Genomic DNA, 15,711 nt, shown 5'->3' on the forward strand with positions numbered 1-15,711 from the left:
CAGTGTGAAAGTGGGTTGGGTGGGTGGGCGGACAGAGTTGGTAATCGGATGAGGGAGTTGCAAAATCGCTTTGAAGGTTCTGAATTTTGCTCAGATCTGTTGCTCAGCAAGTGAGAGCAAATCTGTCTACCTGTCCGTGATATTTATTTGGTATCCTTCATTTATTTGGTAACCTAAGACTGATAGTGTGATGTTGTAAAAATCTCCACCGACCCACTCTTTCCTCTTTATAACAACATAAACAATAATACAAACACACACATTGAGCATACTAGTTGTATTCACGAGAAAAATCGATATTGGAAAATTGTAATCAGACCACAAATGGAATTTTAAAGAGCACGTGTAGATTCATTACAATTTATTTCTTCAAAACAATGTCTTGGTCTGTCAACCACAAAATATGAGTATAGCAGTTAATCACATCAATATAAGGTGGCACAGTGGTTAGCACAGTTGCTTCACAGCTCCAGGGTCCCAGTTTCGATTCCCGGCTTGGGTCACTGTGGAGACTGCATGTTCTCCCTGTGTCTGCGTGAATTTCCTCTGGATGCTCCAGTTTCCTCCCACAAGCCCCAAAAGACGTGCTGTTAGGTAATTTGGACATTCTGAATTCTCCCTCTGTGTACCCGAACAGTAGCCAGAATGTGGTGACTAGGGGCTTTTCACAGTAAAATCATTGCAGTGTTAATGTAAGCCTATATGTGACAATAAAGATTATTTATAACTTGTGGGAGGAAACCGTAGCACCCAGAGGAAACCCACGCTGACACAGGGAGAATGTGCAGACTCCACATAGACAGTGACCCAAGCCGGGTATCGAACCTGGGACCCTGGCACTGTGAAGCAACAGTACTGACCACTGCTACCGTGCACGCCAAGTATGATCTAACCAAGATATGATAAACTTTGAGCATAACTTCTCTACTTTATACAGCTATCCCTTGTTTAGCACTCCTAACGTGTTCCTAAAAAGTGATGTGCTAAATAAAATCACTTTTTCATAATAACACACGAGTGGGTTATATTTCTGACCGATAATTTTTACCGTGAAAACCTATTGACTGCCTTGAACCTAAGTGGCCCAAAAACCGTCATACAAGTACTGACTCTTAATAACATTTAATTTACCAACTCTTTGTAAATTACTTACACTTTCCACTATATCCCAATGCTTCCACTTGCTGACTCTCCCGCTCACTGCTTCCATCCCTTTCTACTCGCTTCCCTCTCCCAAACAGTCAGTGTGAGTGAGGGCTCACAAAAGGAGAGTGAGACGCGAGGAAGCAAATGAAGGAGTGGAGCGGGGGGATTGCGAGTGGGAGGTTCGGATCGGGCAGTTGCGAGTGGGAGGATCAGTGAGTGGACCGCAGGAAAATCAAGTGAGGGACACTTGGTAGATACTGTTGGATTAAACTCACCAGCAGCAAAATGGAGGCGTCTCCAACCAATCTTGCAATAACTAGCCAGACTTGTTGTAAAGCGCACTAGTTGTAATTTGATCAAAGTGACAAATGGCAAGACTTGCATTAGGGCCTGGTTTCATCTTCACAGTGGTCATTGCTGCCTCGGAGGAGGGGGAGCTCACCATCCACTCCGTGTTATATCATTGCAAGCTTTTCTTTCCAGAGACTTTGTGGATAGAGTTGTCAACTGGTTTAATGTGATCAAAAATACTTGTACTTTTGTTGGACTGAAGTATAACTTGCAATTTTGTTTGTTATGATAGGTGGAGATGACCGCCGTGTCTTGTTGTGGCATATTGATAAGTCTATTCATTCAAGAGCTAAACCAACCCAACTGAAAGGGGAGCATCTATCTAACATCTTCTGTTTAGCATTTGACAGCACAAATACCCATCTCTTTTCTGGAGGTAAGAAACCTTGGATCCTATGAAATGAAGATTACATCACTTAAACGTTGATTTATTTGAACATTAAATTATGTGGCTTTGCTAAACATAATTTACATATTTAGATTATAGATAAATAACAATTTATGGAAATTAATGTCCAACAGTTCTTGCTTTCTGCATCAGCGGTGCTTCATCTGTTTTGAAATCATTCAAATGGATTGTTCAACATGGATGTGTTAGTTTTATTTTCTTTGATATGTAGGCTAATTAAATGATTCATTAAATTCTTTCAAAATGGTGGAAGGGAGCTTACTTAACTGCATACAACTGGCCCACATGAGCAAACTGCAGTTTTTAAAAAATAAATTTAGAGTACCCAATTCATTTTTTCCAATTAAGGGGCAATTTAGCTTGGCCAATCTGCCTAGCCTGCACATCTTTGGGTTGTGGGGGCGAAACCCACGGAAACACGGGAAGAATGTGCAAACTCTACATGGACAGTGACCAAGAGCCGGGATCGAACCTGGGACCTCGGCGCCGTGAGACAGCAGGGCTAACCCACTGCGCCACCGTGCTGCCCCGCAAACTGCAGCTTTGATCAAATTTTGCGTGGGCTACAAATTATTAGACCAAATCCCTTTGTCTGCTGCTGTGAATGAATGAAAGGAGACTTTTACAGAACAAAGACTGAATCAACTAACATTCTCTGAGGTCCTGGACAGAATCCAAGAGCTCAATACCAATAAATTCCAGTGATGGACAGTATAGAAGCATTGAAAATAGGGTAGGTCATTCACCGTTCGAGCTTGCCCCGCCATACATTATGGTCATGGCTAATCATCCAATTCAGTAACCTGTTACAGCGCTTTTCTCTCTCTCTTTCACTCTTTCTCCCCCCCCCCCCCCCCCAAAACACACACACACACACACACACACACAATAGGAGAAGAAATTTCTCCTAATCTCAGTCCTAAATGGTTTACCTCGTATCCTTAGACTGTGACCCCTGGTTTTGCACCATTGGGAACATCTTTCCTGCATCTACCCGGTCAAGTCCTGTTAGAATTTTATAGGTTCCTAGAGATCCCCCCCCACCCCTCATTCTTCTGAACTCCTTCTTCGGAATATAACCCTAACCAACTCGATCTTCCTCACACTTCTGTCCCGCCATCCCAGGAATCCGTATGGTAAAACTTTGCTGCACTCCCTGCATAGCAAGTACATCCTTCCTCCAATAACGAGACCAAAACCGCACACAATATTCCAGGTCTGGCCTCACCAAGGCCCTGTATAACTGCAGAATGACATCCCTGCTCCTGTACACGAATCCTCTCTCAATGAAGGCCAACATATCATTTGCCTTCTTCACCGCCTCTTGCATCTGCATGCTTACTTTCAGCGACTGTTTTCCAAGGACACCCAGGTCTCATTGCACCTGCCCCTCTCCCAATCTATAGCCATTCAGATAATCTGCTTTCCTGTTTTTGCTTCCAAAGTAGATAATTCTCACAATTATCTACGTATACTGCATTGCAAATGCCATGCATTTGCCCACTCACTCAACTTCAAGTTCAGCTTTGTTTCCAAGTCAGTATTTTATAAATCTGAAGTTGAAGTTATATAGTGCTCTCGTCAGGCAAATCTGAGTTGCATTAAATTCTGGTTAATAAAGCAGTGAAAGCCCTTGTATTTCCCCCATCTTGTTATGATCATAGACGAGCCCCAAGATCCTGAACGATAACTCAACTATTTTCAATTTGTAAAACTGTGAGGAAAAGTTGCTGCACCTGAGGAGTGAAAACATTGACCAATAGGTACATTTTATGTTAAAACAAATTAATCACAGAATTAGCCACATTAGCAACAAAGAAATCGCTTTACAGTTAGTTATTACAGTTCTTAAGTAAAATAAGATACCTGAACTTCCTAAACCAGCCACTATATTCCAATTAAGCAAACCAATATAAATGAAATACAGTTTTTGATACATGAATAAAGTTTTTTTTAAAAGTATTTTTATTAAGGTTTTACAGAATTTTTCATAATAAAACAGTAGTAACAATAATAACAAAACAAACTAGAGTGAATATTAACATAGTGTAAAAAGAGAATATACAATAACAATTAAATAGACATTACCCACGCGACCCAGTCTTCCCATCCCATCCCAATGAAGCACTCTTTCTTCCCCCCCCCCCCCCAACACGGATTGCTGCACCTGCTGACATTTTAATTTTCCCCGAGAAAGTCGATGAACGGCTGCCATCTCCGAGGGAACCCTAGCATAGATTCTTACGGCAAACTTTATTTTCTCGAGGCTGAGAAACCCAGCCATGTCATTAACCCAAGTCTCTACACTCGGGGGCTTCGAGTCCCTCCACATTAATACAATCGTCTCCGGGCTACTAGGGAGGCAAAGGCCAAGACGTCGGCCTCTTTCGCCCCCTGATCTCCCGGGTCTTCTGACACTCCAAAGATCGCTATCTCTGGACTCGGCACCACCCGTGTGTTAAGCACCTTGGACATTGCCCTCGCGGACCCTTGCCAGAACTCTCTAAGCTCCGGGCATGCCCAAAGCATGTGGACATGGTTAGCATGGTTTTTTCTACCCCAAAAAACTTGCTCATTCTCGCTGCTGTCACGTGTGCCCAGTGGACCACCTTAAATTGAATTAGACTGAGCCTGGCACACGATGAGGAGGAATTAGCCCTGCCCAGGACTTCTGCCCACAGACCCGCTTCCAACTCCTCACCTAACTCCTCCTCCCACTTGCCCTTGAGCTCCTCCACCGGGGTTTCCTCCGCCTCCTATAGTTCCTGGTAGATATCCGACACCTTCCCCTCCCCCACCCAATTGGCGGAGACCACCCCGTCCTGTATCCTCAGTGGTGGCAGCGTCGGAAAGGCCACTACCTGTTTTTTCAGGAAGGCTCGTACTTGCAGTTATTTAAAGGCGTTTCCAGGCAGCAGATTAAATTTGTCCTCTAGCGCCTTCAAACTGGGAAAGCTTCCGTCTATGAACAGATCTCCCATCCTTCTGATGCCTGCCCTCTGCCAGCTCTGGAACCCACCATCCATCCTACCCGGGACAAACCTGTGGTTGTTGCATATCGGGGTGCAGACCGACGCTCCCTCCACCTTCTTGTACCTCCTCCACTGTCCCCAGATCCGCAGTGACGCTGCCACCACCGGACTTCTGGAGTAACGGGTCGGCGAGAACGGCAAAGGAGTTGTTATCAAAGCTCCCAGACTAGTACCTTTACAGGACACCGCCTCCAGCTGCTCCCACGCCGCCGCCCCCCAATCACCCACTTCCTAATCATAGCTATATTGGCCGCCCAGTAGTAGTTGCGAAAGTTCGGCAGCGCCAACCCCCCTCTTCCGGACTGTGCTCCAACAGCGATCTCCTTACTCGCGGGGTCTTATTCGCCCACACAAAGCCCGTAATGATCCTACTTACTCGCTTAAAAAAGGCCTTAGGCATGAAGATGGGGAGGCACTGAAAGACGAACAAAAATCTGAGGAGGACAATCATTTTCACGGTCTGCACCCTCCCTGCCAGGGACAGCGGGAGCATGTACCATCTTTTAAAGTCCCCTTCCATTTGCTATACCAACCGGGTCAGGTTGAGCCTGTGCAGGGCATCCCATTTCCTGGCCACCTGTATACCCAGCTAATGAAAACTTTTCTCTACCATCCTGAGCGGCAGCTCTTTCCGTCTCTCCTCCTGCCCCTTGGCCTGGATCACAAGCAACTCGCTCTTTCCCATGTTCAGTTTGTACTAAAGAACAAAGAAAAGTACAGCACTAGAATAGGCCCTCCAAGCCCATGCTGACCATGCTGCCCGCCTAAACTAAAATCTTCTACACTTCCTGGGTCCGTATCCCTCTATTCCCATCCTATTCATGTATTTGTCAAGATGCCCCTTAAATGTCACTATCGTCCCTGCTTCCACCACCTCCTCCGGCAGCGAATTCCAGGCACCCACTACCCTCTGTGTAAAAAAACTTGCCTCGTACATATCCTCTAAACCTTGCCCCTCGCACTTTAAACCTATGCCCCCTAGTAATTGACCCCTCTACCCTGGGAAAAAATCTCTGACTATCCACTCTGTCTATGCCCCTCATAATTTTGTAGACCTCTATCAGGTCGCCCCTCAACCTCCGTCGTTCCAGTGAGAACAAACCGAGTTTATTCAACCGCTCCTCATAGCTAATGCCCTCCATACCAGGCAACATCCTGGTAAATCTCTTCTGCACCCTCTCTAAAGCCTCCACATCCTTCTGGTAGTGTGGTGACCAGAATTGAACACTATACTCCAAGTGTGGCCTAACTAAGGTTCTATACAACATGACTTGCCAATTCTTATACTAAATGCCCCGGCCAATGAAGGCAAGCATGCCGTATGCCTTCTTGACTACCTTCTCCACCTGTGGACCGGTACACCTAGATCTCTCTGACTTTCAATACTCTTGAGGGTTCTACCATTCACTGTATATTCCCTACCTGCATTAGACCTTCCAAAATGCATTACTTCACATTTGTCCGGATTAAACTCCATCTGCCATCTCACCGCCCAAGTCTCCAAATAATCTAAATCCTGGACAGTCCTCATCGCTATCCGCAATTCCACCAACCTTTGTGTCGTCTGCAAACCTACTAATCAGACCAGTTACATTTTCCTCCAAATCATTTATATATACTACGAACAGCAAAGGTCCCAGCACTGATCCCTGCGGAACACCACTAGTTACAGCCCTCCAATCAGAAAAGCACCCTTCCATTGCTACTCTCTGCCTTCTATGACCTAGCCAGTTCTGTATCCATCTTGCCAGCTCACCCCTGATCCCGTGTGACTTCACCTTTTGTACCAGTCTACCATGAGGGACCTTGTCAAAGGCCTTACTGAAGTCCATATTGACAACATCCACTGCTTACCTGCATCAATCATCTTTGTGACCTCTTCGAAAAACTCTTATCAAGTTAGTGAGACACGACCTCCCCTTCACAAAACCATGCTGCCTCTCACTAATACGTCCATTTGCTTCCAAATGGAAGTAGATCCTGTCTCGAACCAGTCTCTCCAGTAATTTCCCTACCACTGGCGTAAGGCTCACCGGCCTATAGTTCCCTGGATTATCCTTGCTACCCTTCTTAAACAAAGGAACAACATTGGCTATTCTCCAGTCCTCGGGGACATCACCTGAAGACAGTGAGGATCCAAAGATTTCTGTCAAGGCCTCAGCAATTTCCTCTCCAGCCTCCTTTAGTATTCTGGGGTAGATCCCACCCGGCCCTGGGGACTTGTCTACCTTAATATTTTTCAAGGCGTCGAACACCTCGTCTTTTTGGATCTCAATGTGACCCAGGCTATCTACACACCCTTCTCCAGACTCAACATCCACCAATTCCTTTTCTTTGGTGAATACTGATGCAAAGTATTCATTTAGTGCCTCGCCCATTTCCTCTGGCTCCACACATAGGTTCCCTTGCCTATCCTTCAGTGGGCCAACCCTTTCCCTGGCTACCCTCTTGCTTTTTATGTATGTGTAAAAAGCCTTGGGATTTTCCTTAACCCTATTTGCCAATTACTTTCCGTGACCTCTTCTAGCCCTCCTGACTACTTGCTTCAGTTACTTCCTACTTTCCTTATATTCCACGCAGGCTTCGTCTGTTCCCAGCCTTCTAGCCCTGACAAATGCCTCCTTTTTCTTTTTGACGAGGCCTACAATATATCTCGTTACCCAAGGTTCCCGAAATTTGCTGTATTTATCCTTCTTCCGCACAGGAACATGCCGGTCCTGAATTCCTTTCAACTGACATTTGAAAGCTTCCCACATGTCAGATGTTGATTTACCTCAAACATCCTCCCTCAATCTAGGTTCTTCAGTTCCCGCCTAATATTGTTATAATTAACCTTCCCCCAATTTAGCACATTCACCTAGGACCACTCTTATCCTTGTCCACCAGCACTTTAAAACTTACTGAATTGTGGTCACTGTTCCCGAAATGCTCCCCTACTGAAACTTCTACCACCTGGCCGGGCTCATTCCCCAATACTAGGCCCTCGTTGGACTGTCCACGTATTGTTTTAAGAAGCCCTCCTGGATGCTTCAGGGCAGCACGGTAGCATTGTGGATAGCACAATTACTTCACCGCTCCAGGGTCCGAGGTTCGATTCCGGCTTGGGTCACTGTCTGTGGGGAGTCTGCACATCCTCCCCGTGTGTGCGTGGGTTTCCTCCCACAGTCCAAAGATGTGCAGGTAAGGTGGATTGGCCATACTAAATTCCCTTGAGTGTCCAAAATTGCCTTTTGTGTTGGGTGGGGTTACTGGGTTATGGGGATAGGGTGGAGGTGTGGACCTTGGGTAGGGTGCTCTTTCCAAGAGCCGGTGCAGACTCGATGGGCCGAATGGCCTCCTTCTGCACTGTAAATTCTATGAATTTCTATGCTCCTTACAAACTCTGCCCCGTCCAGGCTCCTAGCACTAAGTGAGTCCCAGTCAATATTGGGGAAGTTGAAGTCTCCCATCACAACAACCCTGTTGTTTTTACTCATTTCCAAAATCTGTCCACGTATCTGCTCCTCTATCTCCCGTTGGTTGTTGGGAGCCCTGTAGTAAACCCCCAACATTGTGACTGCACCGTTCGTATTCCTGATCTCTACCCATATAGCCTTGCTGCCCTCTGAGGTGTCTTCCCGTAGTACAGCTGTGATATTCTCCCTAACCAGTAGCGCAACTCCGCCACCCCTTTTACATCCCCCTCTATCCCACCTGAAACATCTAAATCCTGGAACGTTTAGCTGCCAATCCTGTCCTTCCCTCAACCAGATCTCTGTAATGGCAAACAACATCATAGTTCCAAGTACTAATTCAAGCTCTTAAGTTCATCTGCCTTACCCGTAATACTACTTGCATTAAAACACATGCACTTCAGGCCACCAGACCCACTGTTTTCAACAACATCTCCCTGTCTGCTCTTCCTCAGAGCCATACTGGCCCTATTCCCTAGTTCTCCCTCAATGCTTTCACCTTCTGACCTATTGCTCCGGTACCCACCCCCCTGCCATACTAGTTTAAACCCTCCCGTGTGACACTAGCAAACCTTGTGGCCAGGATATTTATGCCTCTCCAGTTTTGATGCAATCCGCCCTTCTTATACAGGTCACCCCTGCCCCGGAAGAGCTCCCAGTGGTCCAGATAACGGAAACCCTCCCTCCTACACCAGCGTTTTACCCCGAAAAACTACCAAAATCCCTCCGGATCAGCAGAACCTCCCCATCCCCTCCACAGGGTCCGAAATGTACAGGAGCAAATCATCCGCGTACAGCGAGACCCGATGTTCCTCAAGACTCTCAGCGCCATAGCTATGGCAAATAGTAACGGGGAGAGGGGACATCCCTGCCTCGTTCCCCGGTGAAGCTCGAAGTACCCCGACCTCCGCCGATTTGTACATACACTTGCTACAGGCGCCTGGTACAGCAATTTCACCCAGCCAATAAAGCCCTCACCAAACCTGAACCTCCCCAGCATTTCCCACAGGTACTCCCACTCCACCCGGTCAAAGGCTTTCTCTGCGTCCATCGCTGTTACCACCTCCGCCTCCCCTCCCTCTGAGGGCATCATAATACTATTCAAAAGTCTCCGGACATTGGTATTGAGTTGTCTGCCTTTAACAAACCCAGTCTGGTCTTCCTCTATCACCCCTGGGACGCAATCCTCAATTCATGTGGCCAGAATCTTAGCTAGCAATTTGGCATCCACGTTTAAAAGCGAAATTGGCCTATATGACCCGCAATGTTCCGGGTCCTTCCCTCGTTTAAGAATGAGTGAGATCAAGGCCTGTGACATTGTTGGGGGAAGAGTTCCTTTCTCTCCAGCCTCATTGAAGGTCTTCACCAGGAGTGGGCTCAATATTTCCGAATTTTTTTAATAGAATTCTATCTGGTGACCGTCCGGCCCCGGGGCTTTACCCAATTGCATGCCCTCTATACCCTTGACAATCTCCTCCAATTCAATCGGGGTCCCCAGCCCCTCCACCAGGTCCTCTTCCACCTTTGGAAACCTCAACTGGTCCAAACATTGCCTCATCCCTTCCGCTCCCGTCGGGGTCTCCGACTCGTATAGTTTACTATAGAACTCCTTAAAGACTCCGTTCACCCCCCTGGATCCAAGACCGTGTTACCCTCCTTATTCTTTACTCCCCCAATTTCCCTGGCCGCCTCCCTCTTTCGCAGTTGGTGTGCCAGCATTCTATTCGCTTTATCCCCGTACTCATAGACTGCCCCCCTTGCCATCCTCAGCTGTGCTACCTCTTTCCCTGTGGCCAGCAGTTCAAACTCCGCCTGCAGACTCCGCCGCTCCCTCAGTAGCCCTGCCTCGGGGGTCTCCGTGTATCTCCTGTCCACTCGGACCATCTCCTCCACCAGTCTCTCCCCCTCCGCTCTTTCTCTCTTTTCCCTATGGGATCGAATTGAGATGAGTTCTCTTCTGACAACTCCCTTCAGAGCCTCCCAGACCGTTGCTGCTGCTACCTCACCCATATCGTTTGTTTCCAGGTAATCTTGGATGTTCCTGCTAATCCGCCCGCAAACCTCTTCGTCCGCCAGCAGCCCCACATCCAGTCTCCAGAGTGGGCGCTGCCCTCTCTCCTCACTAAGCCGCAGGTCCACCCAGTGCGGGGCATGGTCCGAGACTGTGATTGCTGAGTATTCTGTCCTCGCCAGCCACCTTTGGGACTAACGCCCTGCTCAAGACAAAGAAGTCTGTGCGGGAATAAATCTTGTGAACGTGGGAGAAAAAAGAAATCTGCTTCACTCTCGGCCGCGCAAACCTCCAGGGATCTCTCTTTCCCCCCCCCCCCCACATCTGCTCCATAAAACCCTTCAGTTCCTTAGCCACTGCCGGTCGCTTCCCTGTCCTGGACTTCGACCGGTCCAGCTCGGGGCCAATGACTGTGTTAATGTCTCCCCCCCATGATCAGGTTGTGTGACTCTAAGTCTGGGATATGAATAAAGTTAACAACCAGGGTTTTACTTGATTTTCTCTGTGCAGAATCTTTGGGGAGAGAACCTTTCAGGACCAAACTGAAACCCCTCTGTTCAGATCAGAGTTCTAGGACCTACTGACTCTTCAGACAGACCTGGCTCCTCCCATTAACTACATCATCTGTACCCAAAGCATCTTTTGTCTCTTCTTAAAATATATCCTTTGACTTGCTTAGCCAGGACCAAAAACAATACCCCTCATAAATTATCTACAGCCCAGAGGTCCTTCAAATCTTTTTTTTAATGTATTTTATTACAAACATGTATCAAAACAGGTTACAGCAAATAAACACCCCGGGAAACATACTTTCCAACAATCAACTATACCGTCTGTACAAATTTTTCCCCCTTTTTCCCCCTCCCTCCCCCGAGACGAACAGCTCTTCAAACTCGGTCACAAACATTCCCCACCTTTTCGCAAACCCCTCTGCTGAGCCCCTTAATTCATACTTTATCTTCTCTAACCGCAGGAAGTCGTACAGGTCACCCAACCAAGCCGCTACCCCCGGTGGCGATGTCGACCGCCACTCCAACAAAATTCGCCGCCTTGCAATCAGAGAGGCGAAGGCCATGACAGCAGCCTTCCTCCTCTCTGAAACCCCAAATATCGCCACCAAAGGGGGTCCATCTCATCCTCCACTATCCTGGATAAGACTGCGAAGACTCCTGCCCATAATCTTCCCAATTTTTCACAAAGTACACCAGTTGTCGTTTGACTTGTTTAGCCAAAATATGTGCGCGTGATTCGCTGGCTCCCTCCCACATCTCTCACACTCATCTGCTACCCCCTGAAAGAACCCACTCATTCTCGCCTGAGTCGTATGCACCCTGTGAATCACCTTAAACTGTATCAGGCTCATCCTTGCACACGAGGAGGTCCTGTTTACCCTACGCAGTGCCTCACTCCATACTCCCCAATTGATCTCCCTTTCCCATTTCTCCTTGATCTTCACCACCGCACAACTCCCTGCTCTCCCAGCCACTTGTATATATCCCCAATTCTTCCCTCCCCTTACACATCCGGAAGCAGCAGTCACTCCAGCAGGGTGCATCCCGGCAACCTAGGGAACCCCCTCCAGAACTTGCGCAAAGTCCGTAACGTGCAAATACCTTAACTCTCTTCCGCTCGGCAGCTCTACTCTCTCCCTTAGCTCCTCCAGACTGGCGAACCCTTCCTCCAAATACAAATCCTTCACCTTGACCAACCCCACTTCCCTCCACCTCCTGTATACACTATCCATCTCTCTCTCTCTCTCTCTCTCTCTCTCTCTCTCTCTCTCTCTCTCTCTCTCTCTCTCTCTCTCTCTCTCTCTCTCTTCCCCCCCCCCCCCCCCCCCCATGATCTATTAGCCGCACACACCTGCAAATCAATGATTACTTCACTTTTACAACACCTTGATCATCGCTCTAGCAGACATACTGTCTGTATGCATCCTAACCCAGGTTTTAATAACGTTACTGCAAAAAATATAAAATACGACAATTTCTTGCATTTATCACAATCTGCAGTACTACTAAACCCAAAGTTTCCTTTGCACAGTGATGCCAGATCAAATAACCATCCCATGTGTTCAATCTCCTGCAGCATCATCACCGTCTTCCCTCAAGCTCCAGGAGCCCCACCTCTATAGTTTCTTCAGGCCCTAGGATGAGCTACTTTACCATACAGGTTGATATCAAAGACCTACCTCCAACTGATACTGCCTTGCTGTGTGTCCGCGCTTTTAAAATGACAGGGGATAAAAATGAAACCGGTAAATGGTTTTCACCACATATTGGAGTTGCAAAATTCAATATCCAAAGCACCAGTAAAGGTCACAAAATGCTGTTTAATAGAAATGGAATTTCCCTTGCTCATTCACTGTAAATCTGTGGCCCTGATGCTATTCGCTACATGACATAAACGCTCCTAAAGTTTGGAAATGACAAATCCTCTGATTCATCACCCATTAGGCCATGGGAAATCTACTAACATATAAAAATAATTCTGCATGTTAAATATTGTTGTATCAAATCTTCATTATTACTTTAATTTAATTTAGTTTAAAGCAAGTCCATATAATGAGGCAAAAAAGACACTTAATTTTAAAGAAATCTATAAATAATGCTGCCTTTGGTTCATAATGAGAAGGCCCAAAGAATGTCTGCAAAACCGCAGCCAAGATGTGCACCATAATTCACTATTGAACAACATCTGAGCTAAAGTCTTTCATTACTCCAACAATTGCAGCGAATAAAAAAAACATAGCTGAGTTTGAAGTGTTCCTTCTTTGCAGGGTCAATACAATTTACTTTCTGTCTGTGATGGCTATTCATAGACCTTTCTGACATTTTTTTTAGGTCAGACACATGCTGTGTCTGTTCAACAGATAATCTGCATAATTTAATTGTATTGTTTCCGCCAATTTTTTAATAGAATGCTTTCATGAATTAGGTTTCCTCATTTTCCTTTCTTATGACATTGATAATAGTAAAAGAGCGGTCCATTGAGTCTGCAGCAACTCTTGGAAAGAGCAACCTACTTAAGCCCACACCTCCACCCTATCCCAGTAACCCCACCTAACCTTTTGGAGACTAAGGGGCAATTTAGCATGGCCAATCTACCTAACCTGCTTTGGACTGTGGGAGGAAACTGGAGCACTCTGAGAAAACCCACGCAGAGCTGGGGAGAAAGTGCAAACTCCACGCAGTCACCCGAGGCCGGAATTGAATCCGGGTCCCTGGAGTTGTGAGACAGCAGTGTTAACCACTGTGCCACCATGCTGCCCACTTTGGTGTTGAACCTGTCAGTTTTCCGCTAAATGGCTCAAAGTCATGCAAGGAGTGGCGTACAGTAACATCTTTTGTTCTGTTGCAGAGGCATTATGTTGATCAATCAACCAAAAATTGGAACATTGCCGCTTTGGAAGTTGTTGGCTTGTATTCACATTCTTTCAAGTTATGAAATGGTACAATGCCGTTCTGTGGTAGAGCAAGACAAGTTTAAGCATGGACAGCCAGTTTCATGCAGTTTTCCCAAAGAATAAGACCATTATAAGAGATGTCAGACAGCAAATGTAATTACTGAGTCTGTCTTTAAGGATTAGATTTCAGTATGAATAAGTCAACTTTAAAAAATAGGAGCAAGAGTAGGCCTCTTGGCCCTTCAAGCATGCTCTGCCATTCAACATGATCATGGTTGATCCTCTATCTCAATGCCATACTCCAGCATGCTCCCCATAACCCTTGACACTGCAGAGTCTCAAAATATAAGTTTTTAAAATATATTTTATTCAAATTTTTTGGCCAAACAAAACAATACAAAGGTTTTCCTTTTTACAACAATAAAACAATATAAATAACAGTGGCCGTTTTAACAAATAAATAAATAATATATAAACTAAATGGCAACTGTCATCACAAAAATAATAACTCTCCAAAAATAAAATCAAACAATCCATTATACATAACCTAGTACAAATATCTATACAAAAACACCCCTGAGGACCCACCCTCCCCCTCCCCCCTCCCCCCTGGGTTGCTGCTGTTACATTCCCATTTCCTTTATCGTTCTGCGAGGTAGTCACTGAACGGTTGCCACCTCCTGGTAAACCCTTGAGCCGAACCCCTTAGTGCGAACTTTATCCGTTCTAGTTTTATAAACCCTGCCATGTCATTTATCCAGGTTTCCACGCCCGGGGGTTTGGCTTCCTTCCACATAAGCAATATCCTTCGCCGGGCTACTAGGGACGCAAAGGCCAAGACATCAGCCTCTTTCGCCTCCTGCACTCCCGGCTCTTCTGCAACCCCGAATATAGCCAACCCCCAGCCTGGCTCGACCCGGACCCCCACCACCTTCGAAAGCACCTTTGCCACCCCCACCCAGAACCCCTGCAGTGCCGGGCATGACCAAAACATGTGGGTGTGGTTTGCTGGGCTTCTCGAGCATCTCCCACACCTAGCCTCTACCCCGAAAAATTTACTGAGCCTTGCTCCGGTCATATGCGCCCTGTGTAAAACCTTGAATTGTATCAGGCTTAGCCTGGCGCACGAGGACGACGAGTTTACCCTACGTAGGGCATCAGCCCACAGCCCCTCCTCAATCTCTTCCCCCAGCTCTTCTTCCCATTTCCCCTTCAGCTCATACACCATGATCTCCCCCTCGTCCCTCATTTCCCTGTATATATCCAACACCCTACCATCCTCCACCCATGTCCCTGAGATCAATCTATCCTGAATCTCCTGCGTCGGTAGCTGCGGGAATTCCCTCACCTGCTGCCTCGCAAAAGGCCTCAGTTGCATGTATCGAAATTCATTCCCTTGGGGCAACCCATATTTTTCCGTCAGCGCTCCCAGACTCGCAAACGTCCCGTCTACGAACAGACCTCTCAGTTGCACAACCCCAGCTCTCTGCCATGCTCCAAATCCCCCATCCATTCTCCCCGGGACAAACCTATGGTTAATTCTTATCGGGGACCGCACCGAGGCTCCCGTCCTTCCCCTGTGTCGTCTCCACTGCCCCCAAATTTTTAGTGTTGCCACCACCACTGGACTTGTGGTGTATTTCTTCGGGGAGAACGGCAACGGTGCCGTCACCATTGCTTGTAGGCTGGTTCCTTTGCAGGACGCCATCTCCAATCTCTTCCATGCCGCTCCCTCCCCTTCTCCCATCCACTTACTCACCATTGAGATATTGGCGGCCCAGTAGTATTCACTTAGGCTCGGTAGTGCCAGCCCCCCCCCCTATCCCTGCTACGCTGCAAGAACCCCCTCCTCACTCTCGGGGTCTTCCCGGCCCACACAAAACTCATGACACTTTTCTCAATTT

General features: G+C 47.0%; 1 protein-coding gene across 1 annotated transcript in view; it reads left to right on the forward strand.

The window, feature by feature from the left end:
* The window catches only part of dcaf5 (ddb1 and cul4 associated factor 5), a 157,632-nt gene that overhangs the window by 54,691 nt on the left and 87,230 nt on the right, over positions 1–15,711 (forward strand). Inside the window, exon 2 of the mRNA XM_072485650.1 lies at positions 1,730–1,873. Coding sequence (XP_072341751.1) covers positions 1,730–1,873 — 144 coding nt within the window. The remainder of the gene's footprint in view (positions 1–1,729; positions 1,874–15,711) is intronic.

Source organism: Scyliorhinus torazame, chromosome 2, assembly GCF_047496885.1.
Source record: "Scyliorhinus torazame isolate Kashiwa2021f chromosome 2, sScyTor2.1, whole genome shotgun sequence".
Taxonomy (NCBI): Eukaryota; Metazoa; Chordata; class Chondrichthyes; order Carcharhiniformes; family Scyliorhinidae; genus Scyliorhinus; species Scyliorhinus torazame.